This window comes from Rattus norvegicus, chromosome 1, assembly GCF_036323735.1.
Source record: "Rattus norvegicus strain BN/NHsdMcwi chromosome 1, GRCr8, whole genome shotgun sequence".
Lineage (NCBI taxonomy): Eukaryota > Metazoa > Chordata > Mammalia > Rodentia > Muridae > Rattus > Rattus norvegicus.
The window spans coordinates 149,823,033-149,848,136 of NC_086019.1; the positions used below are offsets into that span (position 1 = coordinate 149,823,033).

General features: G+C 35.9%; 2 protein-coding genes across 5 annotated transcripts in view; one reads left to right on the plus strand and one right to left on the minus strand.

The window, feature by feature from the left end:
- The first annotated feature begins 4,278 nt into the window (after positions 1–4,278).
- Positions 4,279–5,217, plus strand: Or14c39 (olfactory receptor family 14 subfamily C member 39). Its single transcript, NM_001000689.1, has one exon. It carries the CDS (start codon positions 4,279–4,281, stop codon positions 5,215–5,217), a length of 939 nt encoding a protein of 312 aa, NP_001000689.1.
- Positions 5,218–5,253: 36 nt separating this feature from the next.
- The window catches only part of Folh1 (folate hydrolase 1), an 86,028-nt gene continuing 66,177 nt past the window's right edge, over positions 5,254–25,104 (minus strand). For 2 of the 4 annotated variants that reach the window (XM_063275904.1, XM_039092938.2), the window contains 6 exons: positions 23,661–23,925; positions 22,321–22,402; positions 20,565–20,657; positions 17,956–18,604; positions 17,590–17,717; positions 5,254–6,840 (listed from right to left, as the gene is read on the minus strand). In XM_063275904.1, coding sequence (XP_063131974.1) covers positions 18,415–18,604; positions 20,565–20,657; positions 22,321–22,402; positions 23,661–23,925 — 630 coding nt within the window. In that variant the 3' untranslated portion in view covers positions 5,254–6,840; positions 17,590–17,717; positions 17,956–18,414. The other 2 variants (XM_063275902.1, NM_057185.3) reach the window with 2 other exon arrangements.

A 25,104-nucleotide genomic window follows, 5' to 3' on the forward strand; every position in this document is an offset into this window, starting at 1 on the left:
CTTATAATTTGTTTGTTTATGTTTATATGGTCTCAGAAAGATTCATCTGGGAAGCACCTAGTCTACCTGCTCTCAGTAGTCATTAGTTCCTGTAACATCATTTTAATATTTTTTAATATATCTTTTTCTTTATTTTATAATTGTTTATTGATACTACAATTTTATAAAATTTGTTTTTGTATTTCTTCTCTAATATTATTATTTAACAGCAATTGTTTATTATTAGTAACTGTGTTTTATTTATGAACTTGCTGACTATAATAATTGTCATACTATACTTCTTTGATCTGATGTATTTTCTAAGTTGTTTTCTATTTCCTCTTTATCTTATAAATATAATTTATAGACGTTTATTTTTTTGTTTTGTCATCAATTAATTTTGGAGTGGAAAATGAATATGGATTAATTTGGTTGGTCATTTAACTTAAGAATATTTTACCTCTATATATGATGTATCAGACTTGTTTCACTCAGTAAAACATTTTCCAGGACCAACCATATTATTGCAGACAGATGAAAGACAGAATGCAGGTGTCTTCACAGCTGGTGATTACCAGGTTAAACAACTGATGAATTTTCTTGCTAGGGAATACTTTGTGTGCATTTGTTCTGATTATTCTCGTATCTATGTCTCTTAGGTTCTAATGGTGTGTAGTGTTCACACATGACTTTTAAATTGAAATTCATTATGATAGAAGGTTGAATATTGAAATCTTCAAATATTTTCATGAAGATGTTTATTTAAAATCTGTCAGTATACTTTTATAATCAGATGCTCAAATGTTGAAAGGACAGATAACTATAGTTTTAATTAGTTCTTTTGGTGCCTTTTTATTTGGTAATGATCATTGCCTCTGGTAATGGCTTTCTTACCTAAGTTCTGGACTGTCTTGGAGCAATTGTAAAGGGACTCCCAAGCTCATAGTGCCCACTTATTCAGCTGCAGTTGATTAATTCCTTTTCAGATATGGTACAAACATCTCAAGTCCTAATGTAAAATACTTTGTGCATTCTTTCTGCTTACTATATTTTTGTTTAACTTCTAACATCATTTTTAAATTGGAAGTAAATAAGTAGATTTTTAAAATATATGCATAGATATTGAAAATGTAAAATATTCATGTAGTTGACACCTTCCAAAAGTAGTTGGATCTAGCTGTTTAATCTCCTGTGGTGGTTAAACACAACACCATTTTACACTGTTCCCCAAAACTGATGTTACATAAGCATCCTGACTTTGCCTTCATGAATCTTCATGAAATGATGCTCTTTTTTTTGCTCTTTTTTATTTTATTTTATTGGAATTTTTATTATTATTTTCATTTCAAATGTTATTCCCTTTCCCTGTTTTCCAGATATAAGCAGCCTATCCATCCCCCTCCTCTTCTTCTATAAGGGTGTTCCTCTTCAAAACAACCCCTTCCCCCCAGACATTTCCCTAAACTGGGTATCCAGCCTTAGCAGGGTCAATGGCTTTTCCATCCATTGTTGCCCAACAAGGCCATCCTGTGCTACATATGCAGCTAGAGACATGGGTCAATCCATGTATAGTCTTTGGGTAGTAGTAGTTTAGTCCCTCCAAGCTCTGGTTGGTTGACATTGTTGTTCTTATGGGGTTGCAAGCCTCTTCAGCTCTTTCTATCCTTTCTCTAATTCCTCCAATGGGGATCCTGTTCTCAGTTGAGTGGTTTGCTATTAGCATTCATCTCTGTATTTCACATGCTCTGGCTGTTTCTCTCAGGAGACATCTCTATCTAGCTCCTGTCAGCATGCAGTTTCTTAGCTTTATCAATCTTATCTGGTTTTGGTGGCTGTACATATATGGGCTACATGTTGGACAGGCCCTGAATGGCCATTCCTTCAGTCTCTGATACAAACTTTGTCTCCATATTCCCTCCTATGAATATTTTCATTCCATATTTTAAGAAGGAGTGAAGCATCTGCACTTTGGTCATCCTTCTTCTTGAGCTTCATGTGGTCTGTGGATTGTATCTTTGATAATTTGAGCTTTTGGGCTGATATCCACTTTTCAGTGAATGGATACCGTGTGTATTTTTCTTTGATTGGGTTACCTCACTCAGCATGATATCTAGTTCCATCCATTTGCCTATGAAGTAATTGTTTTTGATAGCTTAGTAGAACTCCATTGTGTATATGTATCACATTTTCTGTATCCATTCCTCTGTTGAAGGGCATCTGGGATCTTTCCAGCTTCTGGTTATTATAAATAAGGAGGCTATGAACAGAGTGGAGCTTGTGTCTTTGTTGTATGTTGGCGCATCTTTTGGTTATATGCCCAGGAGTATATAGCTGGGTCCTCAGGTATTGCAATGTCCAATTTTTTGAGTAACTTGCAGATTGATTTCTAGAGTGGTTGTACCAGTTTGCAATCTGATGCTCTTTGTAGATGACAACAACTCTTCTTTTTCTGTATCATACTGCAGATATAATTAAAATGTGGCGGATGATGCTCCCCATTCTGATCCACAGTTACTCTTACCATAGCCTGCTATTACAGATGACTTGGAACATATCACCAGGTTTCTTGCAAGGCAGTATATCTACTGATAAAACCTGTACTCATTATCTATTGTACTATAACCAGAAATATGTTATGTGACAAATTCATAACTTAATTTTATATTTTTTATAATGCTTGCTTTACCATAACTCTCAACTAATTGGTGGGTATTTTAGACTGTTATCTTGATGGATATCTGTCAAATATGATATAGTATGGATATGATGATCTATTCAGTACATATCATACATATATATCTATTTGGAATAATACTTTTGCCCTCTCTGCATTAGACAAAGCCTTTTTTACCATTTTATATAAAATTAATTATTCAAATAAAAATTACAATATTTATGTTGATATGCTAACCTCATTAAGTAATTTTTCTTAAACCTTTGTGAATTTCATTCTGTTAGAATTTTAAAGTTTCCAAAATATATTATTAAATACTTGAAACTCTTTCAAGGAAAAAGAGTAATAGTCTCTATCTCATCACTTGCCATTGCTTTGTTACTGGCCTATGTCTGTTTCATAGCTGTTGTTGAAATCTTAAACAGTTTTGTTTCTAATTAATTTTATCACATTTTGTAACATATATAACATAAAAAATAACATTAATGTTTGTAACATGTAGATTTATTACTGGTTGCCATGGGAATTTGATAAAAAGTTTTACTTTATTTCATTAAACTAATGGGAGTTTACCTTTAATTTCATGCATTTTGAACTCTTTACATTAATAACCCTATACTTGATCATAAATTTAAGAACTTATGGTTTTGAACCATGCATTATTTAGGGAACTTGACAGTCCACCACTACTAGAAAAACATGGTGTGGGAATCCATCGTGTACTTTGACATAAGCTACACTTGAGTAAAACTGGTAAAAACATAAAAGCTGTCATGCATTGTATCATGCTTAGCTTTATGTAAAAAGTTGGCTTTGTTCTAGGATTCAACTAGCAGCTTAAGATTTCAGGTTTTACCGTGGATATGTATGAATATACTATACAATTATCCAAGTAATTGGTTTCAAGAATTGAAATCATCACCTATATTATGAATTTCTAGAAAACCTGAGGTTTCTCCAAAAAGGAAAAAATTATGTATCAAGCATGTAAAATTAACTCTCCCTAGATTTCAAGGCAAATGTCCTATTATGAAACACTCACACAATCAGTTCTTTCTTGATCATCTTTATTTCTCTTTCTCAATCTGTATTTTTATGCCCATGTCTCTCACATTCACTCCTTTCCCCCATCTCCCCTTATGTATATACATATATGGGTACATATGAAATAATCATAAAACATAAATTCATCTCATATGAAAATGCATATATGTTAATAAATACATGAACAGTTTTAAAAATATATTCTACACGTTAAATGTTTCTGGGTGTTCCTAATTGATTCAGGTAGTTTATCTTGAAGAAAAACTTACAGTATTATATAACTTTGTATTAAACAAATTAATATTTATTAAGATTATAGCACTCATGAGACAGCTATTGTTATGCAAACTATTTCAAAATGCATAACATCATACCAGACAGACAGCCACATATATGTATATTAACAATTAATCATAATAGAAACATATGAAAGCCAAAGAAAAAATACTTGATTTTTCACACATAAAGGTCAGTTTAAGAGAACAAAAATGAACAATTTCAAGAGAAATGCTAGTGATCTATCAACTAAGTTGTTCTCAGTTGTTGCTTTTCTCTTTCAGACAAACCTGTACTTTGAGACTATGGCCAACTCCACTGTGGTGACTGAATTCCTACTAGATTTTTTTGCTGAGACTTGCGAGCTGAGGATCCTACTCAGTGTGCTGTTCCTGTTGGTGTACCTGGGCAGTCTGTTAGGGAACCTTACCATCATCATTGCTACTACAGTTGACCAAAGCCTGAATACACCCATGTACTTCTTCCTCAGGAATCTGTCCTTTTTAGACATAGGCTACATTTCTGTCACTGTACCCAATGCTTGTATCAACTCTCTCACTGATCACAGGAACATTTCTGTGGCTGGCTGTGCAGCACAGATCTTTGTGGTCTTCTTTTGTGCATGTGTAGAGATTCAGTTTCTCACCATTATGTCCCAGGACCGCTATGTGGCCATCTGTAAGCCTCTCCTCTACCCTATGATTATGAACCATCAGTTCTGTGTTCAGATGACACTGGCTTCCCTATTTAGTTCTCTTGTTCTTGCAAGTGTCCACACATTCAAAACCTTCCAGCTGTCTTTTTGTCACTCTAATGTAGTCCCTCAGTTCTTCTGTGATATCCCCTCTTTGCTGAGACTTTCTTGCTCTGACACCTTTAACAACATACTCTTACTTCTTCTGTCTGCCATTGGGCTCAGTGGTAGCTGTTTTACCTTCATTGCTATATCATATGTTCGCATAATATCAGCTGTATTGAGGGTTCCTGTCAAAGGAGATAGAGGGAAAGCCTTTTCCACTTGTGTCCCTCACATCATTGTGGTGTCTGTGTTTCTTAGTTCTGGTGCCTATGTATATCTAAGACCTCCATCAACCTCAGAAATGGTTGAGGATATGACTCTTTCTTTATTTTATACCATTGTTCCTCCATTCTTAAACCCTATTATCTATAGTCTTAGAAACAAACAGATAAAGGATGCTGTGAAGAAAGTAAGATTCAGATTTATTCATAGTTGCATAAAATAAAGAAAACATGGACATACAAATGTACACACATCAAAACATTTTTAAACCTTTTATTGAAGAGATTCTTTTTTACATTATATATACTGCTTATAATTTCCTCTCCTTCTACTCATCCTAGTTTCCCCTTCCTCACCTGCTCTCTCATTCTTATCCCCCATCCATGTCCTCCCATATATACATAATAAAAATTGAAAAATAAGATTAAAGAAAAAAGAGAAAAACCCTTCATGACAAATTCTGTGGCAATAACCTTTAATACCCTTCAGTTTGTTTTCTCTTGACCATCTACTGGTGGGCATGCAGACGACCCTTAATTTTAATTTATTTACCCAGTGGTCTCCCTTAGAGGGAGACTTTAAAGTGCTTACCAATTAGAGACATTTTGTCTGGGTTAGAAATAGGGGCATTTGTCCACTTCTCATTTCAACTCTAGGACCACATCTCCTTAGATCCATTAATCCTCATGCATGTGGCTATGTTTCTGGAAATTACTATATGTATAATGATAATTTGGAAAACTTTGGGTTAATACCCACTTATCAGTGAGTGCATATCATGTGCGCTCTTTTATGATGTGGTTACCTCACTTAACATGATATACTCTAGTTCCATCCATATGCCTAAGAATTTCATGAAATCATTATTTTTAATAGCTGTATAGTACTCCATTGTGTAAAATTACCACATGTTCCATATCCATTCCTCTATTGTAGGGCATATGGGTTCTTTCCAGCTTCTGGCTATTATAAATAAAGCTGCTATGAACATAGTGGAGCAAGTGTCCTTGTAACATGTGGGAGGATCTTTTGGGTATATGCCAGGAGTGGTATAGCTGGATCCTTAGGTAGTACTATGTCCAATTTTCTGAGTAAACGCCAGACTGATTTCCATAGTGGTAGATTTTGTTTTGTTCACTTTTTTGTTGGATATTTTTCTTCATCTCCATTTCAAATATTACCCCCCTTTGAGGTTTCCCTTCTAGAATCCCACTATCCCATCCCCTCACCCCCTGCTTCCAAGAGAGTACTCCCCACCAACAAACCCTTCTGCCCCCCTGCCCTGGAATTTTCCTACATTGGGGCATGAAGGATTCCCAGTTCCAAGGGCCTCTACTCCTTCCATTTATGGTTGACAAGGCCACCCTCTGCTACATATGTGGCTGGAGTCATGGGCTGTTCCATGTGTTCTTGTTGGTTGGTAGTTTAGTCCCTGGTAGCTCTGGGGTGTCTGGTTGGTTGATATTGTGGCTCCTCCTATGGGATTAAAAAACCCCTCAGTTACTTTAGTTCTTTCTCTAACTCCTGCATTAGGGACCCTGTTCTCAGTTCAATGGTTGACTACGAGCATCTGCCTCTATATTTATCAGGGTCTAGCAGAGCCTCTCAGGAGACAACTATATCAGGCTTCTATCAGCACACATCTACTGGCATCCCCAATAGTGACTGGGATTGGTGACATCATGTGGGATGGATCCCCATGTATAGCAGTCTCTTGATGGCATTTCCTTCAGTCTCTGCTCCACACTTTGTCTCTGTATTTCCTCCTGTGAGTATTTTGTTCCCCCTTCTAAGAAGTACTGAAACATTCACACTTTGGTCTTTATTTTCTTGAGATTCATATAGTCTGTAAAAGAAAAATGGAAATTTCATTTTCTTAGTATCCTCTATCATCTCTGCCTCAAATATTACTACTGCTTCCTATCCCACCATGCTTGCTGATCTCAGATGAGAAAGATTTGATGTAGGAATCTCCATTTAGAGATGATTGTTCCAAGGTCTCTCGATCTTTTAATACTATCTGGCTGTGGGTCTTTGTATTTGTTCTTGTCTGCTGCAAGGGGAAGTTTCTGTGATGATGTCTGAGCAAGGCACTAATTTATGACTATAGTGAATTGTCATTAAGAGCCGTAATGTTGCTAAGTTTTCAAATTTAATTTAATTTAAAAATTTTAGATGGATACTATTTGTAATCACTTGTGGGGCCATCAAGTCTCAGGTTCAGCATAGCAGTACCAAAGGATTCTCCTTCCATTGGTTCCCAACAAGGCTGTCCTCTGTTTTAGATGAATCTGGAACCATAAATATGTCTGTGTCTTTGGGTAGTGGTTTAGTCCCTGGGAGCTCTGATTGGTCGGTATTGTCATTGAAAGCCCCTTCATCTCATTCAATCCTTCACCTAATTCCTCCAACAGGGACTCTTTCTCAATTGAATGTTTTGCAGCTAGCATTTATCTCTGTATTTGACATGCTTAGGCTGTGCCTCTCAGGAGAAAGCTATATCCCATTCCTGTCAACATGCACTCCTTAGCCTCATCAATATTATCTAGTTTTTGTGGGTGTATATGTATGGGTTTTATACCCATGAAGAGCAATCTCTGAAAGGCTCTGATCCATCCTTTGTCTCCATATGCCCTCTGATGAATGTTTTTGTTCCCTCTTTTAAGAAGGAGTGAAGGATCCACACTTTAGTCACTCTTCTTGAGCTTCCTGTGGTCTGCAGACTGCATCTTGGGTAATTCGAGATTTTGGGCTAATATTCACTTATCAGTGAATGCATACTATGTGTGGTTTTCTGGATTGGGTTATATCACTCAGAATGATATTTTCTAGTTCAATCCATTTGCCTGTGAATTTCATGAAGTCATTGTTTTTGATAGCTGAGTAGTACTTTACTGCATAGATACACCACAATTTTCTGTATCCATTCCTCTGTTGAAGGGCATCTGTGTTCTTCCATCTTCTGGCTCTTATAAATAAGGCTGCTATGAACATTAGTGGAGCATGTGTCTTTGATGTATGTTGAAGCATTTTTTGGGAATATGCCCAGAAGAGGTATTGTTGTGTTCTCAGTTAGTACAATGCCCAATTTGTTGAGGAAACTCTAGTCTGATTTGCAGAGGTTGTACCAGTTTGCAATCCCACCAACAATGGAGAAGTGTTCCTTTTCTCCACATCCTTGCCAATGTCTGGTATCACCTGAGTTTTGACCTCAGCCATTCTGACATGTGTGAGGTGGAACTAAGGGTTATTTTGATTTGCATTTCCCTGATCACTGAGGAAGTTGAATGTTTCTTTAGGTCCTTCTCAGTCATTGAATATTCCTCAGCTGAGAATTTTTTTAGCTCTGTACCCCAGTTTTCATAGAGTTATTTGGCTCTGTGGAGTCTAACTTCTTGAGTTCTTTCTATATTTTGGATATTAGCACTCTATCAGATGTAGGATTGTTAAAGATCTTTTCCCAATCTGTGCATTGCCATTTTGTCCTAATGAAAGTGTCTTTTGCCTTGCAGATGCGTTGTTGTTCTATGAGACCCAATTTGTCAATTTTTGGTCTTAGAGCATAAGCCACTGGTGTTTTGTTCAGGAAATTTTCCCCAGTGGCAATGTGTTCAAGACTTTTCCCCATTTTTTTCTATTAGTTTGAGTGTATCTGGTTTGATGTGAGGTCTGTGATCTACTTGGACTTAAGCTTTGTACAGGGCTATGAAAATGGGTCAATTTGCACTCTTCTGCATGTTAACCTCCAGTTAAACCAGCACCATTGGCTGAAAATGCTATCCTTTTTCCATTGGATGATTTTAGCTCCTTTATCAAAGATCAAGTGACCATAGGTGTGTGGGTTCATTTCTGGGCCTTCAATTCTATCCCACTGATTTACCTGCCTATCTCTGGACCAATACCAAACAGTTTTTATCACTATTGCTCAATTATACAGTTTGAGTTCAGATATGGTGATTCCCCCAGAAATTCTTTTATTATTCAGAATAGGTATTGCTAAAATATTTTTTTGTTTTTCTAAATGAATTTCAAAATTATTGTTTCTGTTTCGATGAAGAATTGAGTTGGAATTTTGATGGGGACTGCACTGATTCTGTAGATTGCTTTTTACAAGATAGACATTTTTATTATATTAATTCTGCCAACCCATGAGCATGGGAGATCTTTCCATATTCTGAGATCTTCTTCAATTTCTTTCTTCAAAGAATTGACGTTCTTGTCATACAGATCTTTCACTTGCTTGGTTAGAGTCACAGAGTTATTTTATGTTATTTGTGACTATTTTGATGGGTGTCATTTCCCTAATTTCTTTGTCAGCCTGTTTATCCTTTGAGTAGAGAAAGGATACTAAATATTTGTTTGAGTTAATTTTAAAACCAGCTACTTTGCTGACGGTATTTATCTGGCTTAGTAGTTCTCTGGTAGAACTTTTGGGGTCACTTGAGTATATTACACATCATCTGCAAATAGTGACATTTTGACTTCTTCCTATCCAATTTGTATCCCTTTTACTTACTTTCATCGTCAGATTGCTCTGGCTAGAACTTCAAGTACTATATTGAATAAGTAGGGAGAGGGTGGGCAGCCTTCTCTAGTCCCTGATTTTAGTGGAATTGCGTCAAGATTCTCTCAATTTAGTTTACTGTTGACTACTGGTTAGGTGTATACTGCTTTTACTATGTTCAAATATGGGCCTTAAATTGCTGATCTTTAAAGGACTTTTGTCATGAAGGGGTTTTGAATTTTGCAAGTGCTTTTTCAATGTCTAAGGAAATGATCATGTGGTTATTTTTGTTGAGATTTTTGATGTAGCGTACTATGTTGATTGATTTCCATATATTGAACCATCCCTGCATCCCTTGAATGAAGCCTCCTTGATCATGATTTATCATAACTGTTTTTAAAATTCTTTATTGGATATTTCTTTATTTACATTTTGAATAGTATTCCCTTACTGGTTTCCTGCCCATAAGTCCCCTGCCCTTTTGTACTCTCCTTCTTCTATAAAGGTGTTCCACTCTCCATCCAACCACCCCCATAAATTCCCTTCACTGTAACTCCAAACTTGGCAGGACCAAGGACTTCTCCTTCTATTGATGATGCTCCTTCTCCAGCAAGGGCATCCTTTGCTACATATGCAGTTGAAGTGATGGGTAAGTCATGTTTAGTCTTTGAATAGTGGTTTAGACCCTGGAGGCTCTGGTTGTTGGCATTGTTGTTCTTATGGTGTTCCAAGCCCCTTCAGCTCTTTCAATGCTATATTTAATTCCCCAAAGGGGGTTCCATTCTCAGTTCAGTTGTTTGCTTCTAGCATTCATTTCTGTATTTGACATATTCTGGTGTGTCTCTCGGGAGAGATCTATATCCAGTCCCTTTCAGCATGCACTTCAGCTTTATCAATCTTATCTAGTTTTGGTGGCTTTACATATATGAACCACATGTGGGGCAGGCTCTAAATGGCCATTCCTTCAGTCTCTGCTCTAAACTTTGCCTCCATATCCCCTCCTATGGATATTTTTGTTTCCTCCTTTTAAGAAGGAGTGAAACATCCTCTTTTGGTCATCCTTCTTTTTGAGCTTCATGTGGTCTATGGATTGCAACTTGTGAAATTCGAGAGTTAGGGCTAATATCTACTTATCGATGAATGCATACCATGTGTATTTTTCTGTGATCGGATTATCTCATTCAGGAAGACATTTTCTGGTACATTCCATTTGCCTAAGAATTTCGTGAAGTCATTGTTTTTGATTGCTAAGTAGTATTCCATTGTGTAGATGTACCACATTTTTTTGAAAGCATTCCTCTCTTGAAGGGCATCTGGTTTCTTTCCAGATTCTGGCTATTATAAACAAGGTTGTAAGAACATAGTGGAGCATGTGTCTTTGTTCTGGGTTGGAGTACCTTTTGGGTATATGTCCAGGAGTGGTATAGCTGGGTCCTCAGGTAGTTCAATGTCCAATTTTCTGAGACCTCCAGACTGATTTCCAGAGTGGTTGTATCAGTGTGTAGTCCAAGCAAAAATGGAGGAGTGTTACTCTTTCTCCACATCCTGGCCAGCAGCTGTTCTTAGCTGAGTTTTTTTTTTTTTATCTTAGCCATTCTTACTGGTTTGAGGTGGATTTCAGGTTTGTTTGGATTTGCATTTCCCTGAGGACTAAGAATGTTGAACATTTCCTTAGGTGTTTTTCTGCCATTCGATATTCCTCAGCTGAGAATTTTTTGTTTAGATCTGTAAACAGTTTTAAATAAGGGTATTTTGCTTCTGGAGACCTTTTCCCAATCTGTTGATTCCTGTTTTGTCCTAATGACAGTGTCCTTTGTCTTGCGGAAGCCTTGTAGTTTTATGAGGGCCTGTTGGTCCATATTTGATCTTAGTGCTGCTTTGTTCAGGACATTTTCCCCAGTACCCATGTGCTCGAGACTCTACCCCACTTTTTTTTCTATTAGTTTGATTGTATCTGGTTTGATGTGGAAGTCCTTGATCTACTTGGACTTAAGCTTTGTACAGGGTGATTTGAATGGGATGATTTGTACACTTCTACATGCTGAACTCCAGTTGAACCAGCACCATTTGTTGAAAAAGCTATCTTTTTTCCATTGGATGGTTTTAGCACCTTTGTCAGTGATGAAATTACCATAGTTGTGTAGGTTCATTTTTGGGGTTTCAATTCTGTTCCAGTGGTCTATCTGCCTGTCTCTGTACCGATACCATACAGTTTTTAATCACTATTGCTCTCTAATACTACTTGAGATCAGGAATGGTGATACTTTCAGAGTTCTTTTGTTGTTTAGTATAGTTTTTGCTATCCTGTTTTTTTGTTTTTTGTTTTAAATGAATTCGCAAATTGCTTTTCCTGTCTCTATAAATAATTGAGTAGGGGTTTTGATGGGGATTGCATTGAATCTGTACTTTGCTTTTTGCAAAATGGACATTTTTACTCTATTATTTCTGCCAATCCAGGAGCATGGGAAATCTTTCCATCCATGCTTTCTTCTTTCCAATTTGTATCCCTTTGACCTCCTTCCATTGTCTGGTTGCTTTGCCTAGGGCCTCAAATAGAATATTGAATTAGTAGGGAGAGAGTGGGCACCCTTGTCTAGTCCTTCATTCTAGTATAATTGTTTCACATTTCTCTTGATTTAATTTGATGTTAGCTACTGGGTTGCTAAATATTGATTTTACTATGTTTAGGCACGGGTCTTGAATTCCTGATCTTTCTAGGACTTTTATCATGAAGGGGTGTTGAATATTGTCAAATGCTTTCTCAGCATCTAAAAATGATCATGTGATTTTTATCTTTCAGTTTGTTTATATATTGGATTATGTTGCTGGGTTTCCATATATTCAACCATCCCAACAGCCCTGCAATGAAGCCTACTTGATCATGATGAAGATCATTTTGATGTGTTCTTGGATTTGGTTTCCCAGAATTTTATTATTTTTTGCATCGATATTCATGAGGGAAATTGGTCTGAAGTTCTCTTTCTTTGTTGTGTCTTTGTGTGGTTTATGTATAAGATTAATTGTGGCTTCATAGACCTTCATAGAAGACCTCATACCAATACTTTCCAAACTATCCCACAAAATAGAAACAGATGGAGCACTACCAAATTCCTTCTATGAAGCCACAATTATTCTATTGTTATTATGAATATCGACGCAAAAATACACAATAAAATTCTTGCAAACTGTATCCCAGAATGCATCAAAACAATCATTCATCAAGATCTATTAGGTTTCATCCCAGGGAAGCATGGATGGTGTAATATACAAAAATCCTTCAATGTAATCCACTATATAAACAAACTCAAAGAGAAGAACCACATGATCATTTCATTAGATGCTGAGAATGCATTTGACAAAATTCACTACCCTTTCATGATAAAAGTCCTGGAAAGAACAGGAATTCAAGCCCCATATGTAAGCATAGTAAAAGCCATATACTGCAAAACAGTAGCTATCATTAAACTAAATGGAGAGAAACTTGAAGCAATCCCACTGAAATAGTGGACTAGACAAGGCTGCCCACTCACCCCTACTTATTCAATATAGTTCTCGAAGTCCTAGCCGGAGCAATCACACAACAAAAGGAGGTAAAAGGGACACAGATTGGAAAGGAAGAAGTCAAAATATCACTATTTGCAGATGATATGATAATGTACTTAAGTGACCCCAAAAGTTCTACCAGAGAACTACTATGCCTGATAAACAACTTCAGTCAAGTGGCTGGGTATAAAATTAACTCAAACAAATCACTAGCCTTCCTCTACTCAAAGGATAAACAGGATGAAAAAGAAATTAGGGAAATGACACCCTTTATAATAGTCCCAAATAGTATAAAATACCTTGGTGTGACTTTAACCAATCAAGTAAAAGATCTGTATCATAATAATATCATGTCTCTGAGGAAATAAATTGAATAAGACCTCAGAAGATGGAAAGAACTCTCTTGCTCATGGATTGGCATGATTAATATAGTAAAAATTGCCATTTTCCAAAAGCAATCTACAGATTCAATGCAATCCCCTTCAAAATTTCAATTCAATTCTTCATAGTTTGACAGAACAATTTGCAAATTCATTTGGAATAACAAAAAAGCCAGGATAGCTAAAACTATTTTCAACAATTAAAAATTTCCTGGGAATCACGTTCTCTGACATCAAACAGTATACCGAGCAATAGTGATAAAAACTGTATGGTATTGGTACAGAGAGAGGCAAATAGATCAGTGGAATAGAATTGAAGATGCAGAAATGAACCCACACACCTATGATCACTTGATCTTTGACAATTAGCTAAAACCATCCAATAGATAAAAGAGCATTTTCAACAAATGGTGGTAGTTCAACTGAAGTTCAGCATGTAGAAGAATGCAAATTGATCCATTCTTATTGCCCTATAGAAAGCTTAAGTCCAAGAATGTTCACACCAAACTAAATACACTTAAACTAATTGAAAAAAACCTAGGGAAGAGTCTCTAACACATGGGCACTGTGGAAATTTTCCTGAACAAACACAAATGACTTACGCTTTAAGATCAAGAATTGAGAAACGAGACCTGATAAAACTGCAAGGTTTCTGTAAGACAAAGGGCACTTTCATTAGGACAAAACGTCAATGAACAGATTGGGAAAAGATCTTTACCAATTCTATATCTGATAGAGGACTAAAATCCAAAATATACAAAGAACTCAAGATGCTAGTCTCGAGAGAGCAAAATAATCATATTAAAAATGGTGTACAGAGCTAAACAAATAATTCACAGCTGAGGAATGTAGAATGGCTGAGAAGCACGTAAAGAAATGCTCAACATCCTTAGTCTACAGGGAAATGCAAATCAAAACAACCCTGAGATTCCATCACACACCACCTAGAATGACTAAAACCAAATACTTTGGTGACAACAGTTGTTGGCAAGGATGGGGAGAAAGAGGAATACTCCATTGTTGGTGGGATTGCAATCTGCTATAACATCTCTGGAAATCGTTCTGGATGTTCCTCAGAAAATTGGACATTGCACTATCTGAGGACTCATGTATACATCTCCTGGGCATATACCCAAAAGATGCACCAACATATAACAAAGACACATGCTCATCTATGTTCATAGAAGTCTTATTTATAATAGTCAAAAGCTAGAAAGAACCCAGACGCCCCTCAACAGGGAAATGATACAGAAAATGTGGTATATCTACATAATGGATTCCTACTCAGCCATCAAAAACAATGACTTCAAAAGCAAATGAATGGAACTAGAAAATAACATCTTGAGTGAGATAACCCAATCACAGAAAAACACACATGGTATGTACTCACTGATAAGAAGACATTAGCCCAAAAGCTTGAATTACTCAAAGTGCAATGCACAAACCACGTGAAACTCAAGAAGGATGACCAACATGTGGATGCTTCACTCCTTCTTAAAAAGGGGAACAAAAATACACATAGGAGAGTATAGGGAGGTAAAGTTTAGAGCAGAGACTGAAGGAATGGCCATTCAGAATCTGCCCCACATGTGGCCCATACATATACAGCAACCAAAACTAGATAAGAATGATGAAGCTAAGAAGTGCATGCTGACAGGAACCGCATAAAATGTCTCCTTAGAGACACAGCCAGAACATGTCAAATACAGAGGCAAATGACAGCAGCAAACCATTGAACTGAGAACGGTACCCCCGTTGGAGGAATTAGAGAATGGACTGAAAAAGCTGAAAGGGCTTGCAACCCCATAAGAACAACAATGCCAACCACCAGAATTTCCAGTGACTAAACCCAAAGACTATACATGGACTGACCCATAGCTCCCACTGTATATGTAGCAAAGGATGGCTTTGTTGGGCATCAATGGAAGGAGAAGCCCTTAGTCCTGCCCAAATTGGACCCCCCAGTGTACAGGATTTGGGAGCTGCATTGGTAAGGGGGGGATAGGAAGGTGAACACCCTTATAGAAGTGGAGGGGGAGGAGTTAGGGGGCTGATGGACAAGAAACCAACAACAGGAATAACATTTGAAATGTAAATAAAAATAAATAATTCCCTGTTTTAAAATAAGGGAAAATAAATTAATAGAAATATATTCCTTTTATAATTCCTTTAAAAATAAAATAAAAATAAATAAGTAATAATACAAAGCACAAGAGATGTCTGAAAGTGGATTAGCCAACTGCACCGGAAGCCTCTATATGTTTTGCTTTGTTCTGCAGTACTGGGGATTGAACTCAAAGCCTTTTTATTGTTCAAAAAACACCCCAAGTGGAACATGTAGAATCTGAAGTCTGAAAACATAGCTAATGTTCCCTCATATATGTTCAGGAACTACAAAAGTCAACATTGTTTGATCTTATACACATGTGTCCTAGAAGTTGCAAGGGTCTCTAAGACCAACAAGGTAACAACCCATGGGAGGCAAGAATGCAGTTCAGTTCAACAGGACAAAATGACTGGTGGTGATTCATGTTTCTGCACCCTGATCAGAGTAGTTTGATTTTGGTATTTAAGCACAGTACAATTTGGTGAAACATTCCTGGTGATAATTAAGTCAACCCTGTGTGCACAATAAAGTTTATATAATCCTCTATGAGGAACAAAGTATGCTAATTAAGAGTGGCACTCTTAAGAGGTATGCCCTTGTTGGAGAAAGTGTGTCATTTTGAGCTGAGTTTGAGGTCCTATATGCTCAAGCTATGCCCAGTGTAGAAGGCAGTCTCCATTTGCTGCCTGAGGCTCATGATGAAGAACACAAAACTCCTCCAGGACCATGCCTGCGTATATGCTGCTGTGCTTTTTGCCATGATGTTAATAGACACACCCCCTGAAACTGTAAGCCAACTCCAATTAAATGTTTCATATACAACAGTAAGAAAAAAAACAACAAAATAAAACCCCAAAAACCAACAAACAAAAAAAACAACAAAAAAACTTGCCTTTAGTATGTTCCGGGATGTCCATTTATCCCTGACTTTCAGCATGAGGGAGCATAGGCTTTTGTGAAAAGCCTTTTCTACATTTAACATCATCATCAAGTGGGTTTTATTTTACAGTCTGTTTATATGATAGTTTTCATTTATTAGTTTACATATGTTGAAGCATTCCTGCACCTCTGGCATGAAGCTTATTTGATTATGTTGGATGATCCTTTTTATGTATTCCTATATTGAATTTGCAATTATTTTATTGGAATTATTGCATCTGTGTTCATAAAGGAAATTGGTCTGTAATTCCCTTTCTTTGTTGAGTCTTTCTGTAGTTTAGTTATCAGAATGATTCTGTCCTTATAAAAAATTGAGAACTGATATATTTAAATTGCTTATCTGATCTTGATTTAACTCCAGTAATTGGTAACTAATATGAAAATTCTCCATTTCTCTTAAATGTTTATGTTTGGTGAAATACAGGTTTTTAAAGTATGTCCTTATAATTCTCAGGAATTCCTTAATATTCTATGTCATGCCTCACTTTTCATGTCTAATTGTGTGAATTTTAATTTGTGTTTTAAGGAAGGTTTTCCAGTCTTACTGATTGTCTCAATAAACTCTTTAATTGGTTATCTGCATTGTTTTATTCTATTTCTATTTCATTTAAACACTAGATTGGATTATTTCATTCTTTTTTGGTTGTTGTTCTAGAGCTTTTAAGTATACTGTCAAGTTATTACAATTACTCTAATATACACACCCCCAACACACACACATACACACACATGCATATATATGTATATATATGTATAAGTATAGGTGTGTATGTATACTTAAGTTTATATATTTAATATAGGTACACATGCTTTATATATCAATAATGTATATATACACATATATGTATATCGTACCCCATATATATATACATGCATACATATACATATATATACATATACATATACACACACACATATATATCAGTTGCACTTAACTGGATTAATTAGAAAAGTAATGAAAATGAAAATAAAAACAAACACAAAACAAATACATGGAGTCTCTTTGTATTAGCCAACTACTCCTGGGCTTGGGGCATACCTTGGAATATTGTTCATATACTCTGTGACAGTCTATTAGAGAAATCTGCAACAATTCAAATTTCTAATGCTGATATAACTTACCATTCTTTCTGATGTCTCTGCTTGTCCATCACACTATGTGATTCCTTTCTTTTGTTCAACCCTGAGTAAATGTGATGTTTACTCATGAAAATGTGGTGACACACAAAATCTTGTACCTACAAGATTAACTCAAATGCAAATAGAAGATAACAATGAAAAATAGAAAATTACATATATTTCAAGACATGTAATGAATATAAAACACATGTAATTCTATATAAAAAGAGACATTATAAACATAAAATTCAAGACCATGATTATATTTCATATAAATAATGCATTTGTTCAGAAGTTCAGTTACTGAGACTATAGATGTTAATTAGTAGTTGTACTTTTACAATTTATAGAGTTTTAGATCATAAATACCTTAAAACCATGGACTGCCGCTTTTTATCAGGATCCTCCATAGGGAGCCACAGACAAGACCTTGGCCTATATACTTAAACTTTTCAATAAAGAGGAATTAGGTTTACAAGAAGAGAGAATAAATTAGAACTCGTCTGCTAGGGTGACTATAATGATCCTCCCAGCCTTTGGTGACCAGAGAGCATATAGGCCCCCAGGTAGAGCAGAATTGTGAACTATCCAAGATGTATTCCATAATGAAGTAAAACTACAGGGTAGATTTGGGAAGGGTGTATTAGATTTCGGATAATTATCTAATACTGTCAAATGTGTCATTTTATTAGGCTGTTTACATTAGTTTTAATACCTATTGAATTTTAAATTTTAGTAATACATGCCAAAATTATAAGTCATTATGAAATTATTCACTTTTGTCTTTTGATCCACAAATCAGTTTTTTATGAATTCTGTAAAGACTGCTTAGTCTACTTCTCTCAGAGTCTCTGCTGCAGCTTGCACTGTGAAGGCTGCAATAGAAATCTGTCTCTTCACTTCTCTCCAGGCCTTAGAAGTGTCGACTTTGTTATTAATATCAAAAAGGGCATCATAAATCCCTGGGAATGATTCTCCTGCATACTTGTTGTGGCTGCTTGGAGCATAGATGATATGCCTGTTGATAAAAAAAAATCCCTGTCCATTAATTGCATAAGCAACATACAAAAGAAGAAAGACATTATACATGAATGCAACACTTCCAGTTTTCTGTCTTCATAAGTCATTTGTTACCTGAACTTGAAATGCAATAATCTCTCAGAACATTACTACACATACTGTTTGCTTTAATGAATGACTGAATGTGGTTTAGATCTAGAAAAATAACAGTAAGGGCAGTTAATAGGAACTGATATGTGACCCCTAAAGGAGTCACTGACCTACAGATTGAAAACCAATAGCTTAGCATCATTAAGAGAGCTACTTTTAAATATGCTTTATTAGAATAAAGCACAAAGATCCCTGGCCCAGTTTCTAGTAGTATCTTTCTACTCCTCTGAAATTGGCAAGATGAATACCTATTCTCTATTTCTTTAGTCATCCTAACTCTTAACAAATGGGGCTCAATAAAGTCTGCTTACACTATTTTATGATTTTATCCCCAAACTTTCACACATTGCACCCATAAACTTATTCCAAAGAATATAAATGATTTAGAAGAAAAGGAATAAGTCTGCAGGTATCACAAAACTTGATTTTAAGACACACTGTGGAGCCTTGTACAAAAAGAGAATATGATACAAAACAACTTATGTGTACATGAAAATAGAAGAGGTGACCTAGAAACAGGCCTTCACATTTACAAAGATGTCAAAATATTTCATTGAGAAAAAAATGCCTCTTCAAAAAGTGGTGCTGTGTAAACTAGATAAATGAATACAATTATAACTATATCTCACTGAGTGGAATAATCAATTTCATAATCAATAAAGGACCATATGACCTAAAACTCTAATATTGCTATAAAATATGGAGAGTATTTCAAGATATGGATATTGATATAGACAAGGACTTTTGGAAAAGGACTCCAATAGCTAGAAAATAGTACCAAGAATTATCAAAATTGATTTAATGAAATTTTAACAGTTCTAGGAAGCAATCAAATGAAAAGAATGCCAATGAAATTTGAGAAAAATCTTTACTAGTTAAACACCTGTCAGAGCATTGAAATCTAGAATATACAAATTATACATCTATTAAACATCCAAACCCTGGCAAATGAAATAAAATTACACTTTTCACAGGATGAAGACCAAATACCCAATAAACATAAAACAATGTTCAGCATTTTTCTAATTGGGGAAATTTTAATAAAACCAGCTTGGAATTCTGTCTCTCTCCAGTAAATAACAAGAACAAATGCTGGTGAGGATGTATGGAGATGAGCGAAATGTATACAGTAGTAGTATTGGAGCATTTAGTCTACTTACTATGGGAATCAATATGAAGGTATTTCAAGAAATCTATGAATAGAACTACCATAGGGTACAGCTACATCCCTTCTGGATGCATGCCTGTAGAGCTCTCCACATATGGCAGAGATAACTATATAAGTCTGCTTATTGTAGCTCTATTAATTGAAGGCAATTGTGGAACCACACTAGATATCAGTCAATGAATTAATGCAAAAGAAGATGGTATATGTGAACAATGCAATTTTATTCAACAACAAAGAAGAATGAAGTTACACTGTTGCTTAAAAATGGATGCAACTAGAAGTCATAATAATAAATAAAATAAGCAATACACAGAAGAATACATATTTCTCTAACTTGTATTTTCTAGAATCCTAAAATACCCATAAATATCAGATGGGACACTGGAGGAATAAATGATGGTAGTAGGACTGGGACAAAGGACAACATACTGAGAGGTTTACGAATGAGGCTAGGAAGGACAAAGTATGGTATCTCCCAAATAAAACGTTTATGTATAACATAATTCTAAATAAACTCTACGCATAGTGAGTTTATGTCACTAAAATAGTTTGAATATTAAAAATAAACGTACTAAAATATTTTTATACACTCTAAAACAGCTTTAAACTGTTATTAGAGTATAGAATCATCGTTTCTTACCTGTAGAAAGGCCTTCCTGGTAATCCTAAAGGATCAATGAATGCACGTTCCAGATACATTAGCTGATCATTCAAAATTCTCAGTAATATGGGGCTGAAAGGGAAATTAATAAAGTTATACCTTCATAAAGATATGAATACTGCCTGACAAAGTAAAAGATTGCAACAAAATAAACATCACTGGTGAATTTTAAAACATTATACCATGCAAATTAAGAAAATCAGTAACATTATAGAAACTGAACATAATGTATTTATATATTTATTAATATTTATAACAAATATTATTGAAAAAGTGAGGTCTCTTAATTTTTAAAACACCAAAGGCACCCGATGTCTGACAGGTAACCAAGGAGGACTTCCCCTTCTCAGAGATGAAGGGAAGGGGTAGTGGAGGAGGGTACTTGCAAGGGAGAGGACTGGGAATTGGTAGGTTATGTTTGGGATGTAAAGTGAATGAATAAATAAACTCAGGGGAAAAGGAATATCAGTAATGTTATAGGAATATATAGTGTTGAACATGTTGTACTTATGAATTTAGAAATATTATAACAACTTTAGGGGAAAATGAAGTTCTGATTTCTAAAATGAGCAAAAGGAGTATGGAAACTTTGAAGGGAGGTTAATGTAGAGATGATGTAATTATATTATAATCTCAAAAAAACCTAAAGTAATACATTAAAAGTGAATATCAGCATGTATATTTGCCATATGTCAGGAATCCAGTAAAATATTATTCAACTAAAACATGAACTATAAAACAGTAACATACTGATGGGAAAATATGATACTAACGTTAACACATACAAAAATGAGACATCATCAGCCTGGGTTTATAATTATTGTCTAGATTAGAGATCCTCATCAAAATTGAAAAGATGGAGAATCTATAAATTTCTAATGACATGGTATAATATTCTTTCTGCTTAGACAAGAATTTGTCAAATATATCATCTATATTTTATATTTTATCAGCATTCAAATATCATGAAGCAAAAATTCTTCCAGATTTCAAATTGTTAAGGGCCAGTATGTTGTTAAGGGGGACATTGTAATTGTAAATAAGAATGAATCAATGCAACTAAATATTCATCAACAAAACTTGGTTAGCTCAACTGAATTTAGTACTACAACTATGCCATGATACAATTAGTAAAAATTATCAACTTAATAAATAATATTATTTTATTTATTAATTCATCTCTATTCTCATTTATATTACTTTAAATGACAATAACATAAAAGAGTCCCTTACTCTTGTGAATGATTTTATATTGTTTTAAATTTAGAGCAACCCTATACATTACTCAATGTTATAACTTCATTTTGCAAACTAAGGGTCAATTTGCCAGTCTATATTTTTGCGATGAAACTGGGTCAATATTGTAACATTTTCAAATTCTTCTTATGTAGAGAGGATGGTCTGTGTGTAGGCATAATGACTTCCAATAGAAGTTGAGAAGCACCCTCCAGGAATAAAGGAATACAGATGGAGAATGATGCTCAGGAGTGAAACCAAAACTTATTTGAGCCAATACTAAGGTTGCTAAATTGTATCTCCTAATCTGGCAGAGAGGAGAGACTGCCATCTAGTGGCACTTCACGTCCGAAATGAAATCTGAACAGGATGCATTAGAATGAATACGGAAATATAACACAATTCCCAAAGGTATTTCAGCAATGAGAATGAGTTAGTGATATTTTATACATATTTACACATATAATTATATATTTTGATTGATTGATTTAGTACATACTTGCTCTTGTCTAAGTCTTGCAGTCTCTGATTGAACTTGGATGCAACATCTGTAAAATTATTTACTGCAGAAAACAGCGAATCTGAAATGGAAATCCAAATTAACAAAATATTTTAAGAACATGTGTGGGACTGTGAAAGGTAACTTAGTGCCCGGTTGAGCTAAGGCTTGAATCTCCAGAAAATCTGAAGGGACAGTAGGTGCTTCGCCTGTTTCCAGGCACCAGGCCCCTGTCACCACCCCCCTTTCCTCCCCCAGATTGGTCATCAGTTATGTAAGGGCAACTCCCCAAGCCCCTGGACAGGTAGGCGACATGACTACAGGTCACATAGACTCAAGGCAGATCTCCATTTTAATGAGGTACATAAAGGCCTAGACGGCTTTGCCAATAAACTTTCCTTCCCAGACACTTCTCCCTGCAAAAGGAATTTAACCTCAGTTCCACCGTGAGAATTGGGGTATGGTTTTACACATCTAAGTTTCACCATGATAATAAATACCTTAAAACCATGGACTGCCGCTTTTTATCAGGATCCTCCATAGGAAGCCACAGACAAGACCTTGGCCTATATAGCCACTGTGTAATCTCCCATAGAAGGCCTCTCTGTGCTCCCAACCACCACCACAACCAAGACCTAGCCCAAGACTGCAAAGGTCAAGGCAAGGACTCTCCCCACAGAACTAGTTGGAGTTCTCCACTTTTCCCCTTGGCACTAGGCTAAATCCAAACCCATGGATCCCCACTCTATTCTCAGCTCCTCTACAGCAACCAGTGGCACATGGATGTCAAAGAGCTTAAAAATCAGATGGCCCTGGCCTCCTTGAAGGCCCAGCAACCCCTGAGCCAGCTCCTGCTCTCTGCCTTAGATTGTGCTTACCCAACCACAGAGCGGTGTCCTGGGGCTTCCGTACAGCCCAACACCTGCCTGGTCACAGTGTGGTGTAAGCTGGGTCAACCTCCCACATTCTGCCAGAGCAGACCCAGAACCCTACAAACATAGTTTCAAAGGTAGGTAAGGTGGCAAGATCTGCAGTCTCAGCACTCAGGAAACCAAAACAAGATGATCACTCCAGTTGGGGTTTAATACTGGCCAGTGTGAGATGTGCAATCTCATTTCAGTAAAAGAAACAAAACTCTGGTGATTCTAACACTCTCTTTGTAGATACTGATGGGAAACAATATAGAAATCTCTTTTGAAGTAGTTATATATTTTTGAACATCTGTGAGATGAAGAACATATCTCAGGAGAAAAAGACTATCTGATCTAGTATAATAGAAGTACCAATGAGAAATGTTTAAAAAACACAGGTGTGAATTTGAAAGGCATATTGCAACATACCAAATGATATCATGTACGCCTTCATCTCCTGTGGATGATTCATTGAAATGTTGTAGATAGTCTCAGCATGTTTCTTCAGAGCTACAGCATAACTTTGGCAGTCAAAGGGAAGCACTATAGAATTGGCCAATTCAAATACCATTGCTCCTCGAACCTGGGCCACAGTGAGGTGATATTTAAATGTCGGATCATAGAATTTTTCTACCAATTCGTATGTTTCATAGACACTGTGATAGAGAGGATAGCTGCTGACTTTGTTGGTTTTCTAGGAGGAAAAAGAACAAAATGCATATCTTTATGATAGCTTATAACCAACCCTATAGCATGATATTTACTGTTATGTTATTAAGGTGGTTTTAAAACTGACAGACAGGGTTCATGTAAACTTAGATTTTTGAAAACTTAGAAAAAGACTACTCTAGGCATGAACAGCTGAATACGCACGCACACATGGTGCAAAACCAATATAAGAAACATTCCTTGGGAAACACCCCAGACAGTTGTCAACCAAAATGTCAGAGATGTGGAAATTTGTTGAGAGGCCAAAGAAAGGACTGTGCAGTGCTGCACTAGAAAATAAATTCTTTAAGGAGAGAGTTGGGAATTATTAAACACCAGTGAAGGAATATGATAGAGTAGAATCATGTATCACTGAAATCCCACAGAGAAACTCTGAGAGGCAGCATGATGAACAGTGGAGAAAACAAGCAGGGAGGACCCCGGTAGTGAACCTGGGATCTTTCTAAGGAGAGAGAAGTGATGCTCAAACAGGAACAAGGGAACTGCACATGGGGAAATAAAGAACTTTTCTCACAGTGAACTGCTGACATTGTGTCTTCATTTTTTTCTCATTATGTTCTTTCATTGCTGATACAAATAACACTTTATTTAGTATAATTTTGAAGAGACAGAGACTTGGATATTATTAATGATAGATGAGCTTAATTCGGAATTCAAGACTGGTTGCCAAGGACATTTGGCAACCCCATAGATTTTGGTTGGTTTAGTTTCATCTACATCAAATGTATATATTCTCATCAACCCCCTTCTCATGAAACCCCACACAACATTTTATCCCCCAAAGATCCCTGGCTGGGGGCAAGTAACTTGATCTAGAGAAAACACATCCAAAGATTCACTGTTGTCTGAATATTCCCATCTGACTTTAGGATTTAAGCACAATGGAAATGTATAATTGGGTCCAATCTTTTTCCCGTAGACTATATTCTTCCATTAAATCATTTTGAATTAATTGAATAATCAATTTAATAATTGTGCTGGCTTAGTTTATGTCAATTGACACAAGCTGAAATTATCTGAGAGGAGGGAACGTCAATTGAGATAATGCCTCCATAATATCAGTCTGTAAACAAGCCTTTAGAGCCTTTTATTAACTATTGATTGATAGAGGAAGTACTGAAATTATTATGTGTGGTGTTATTTT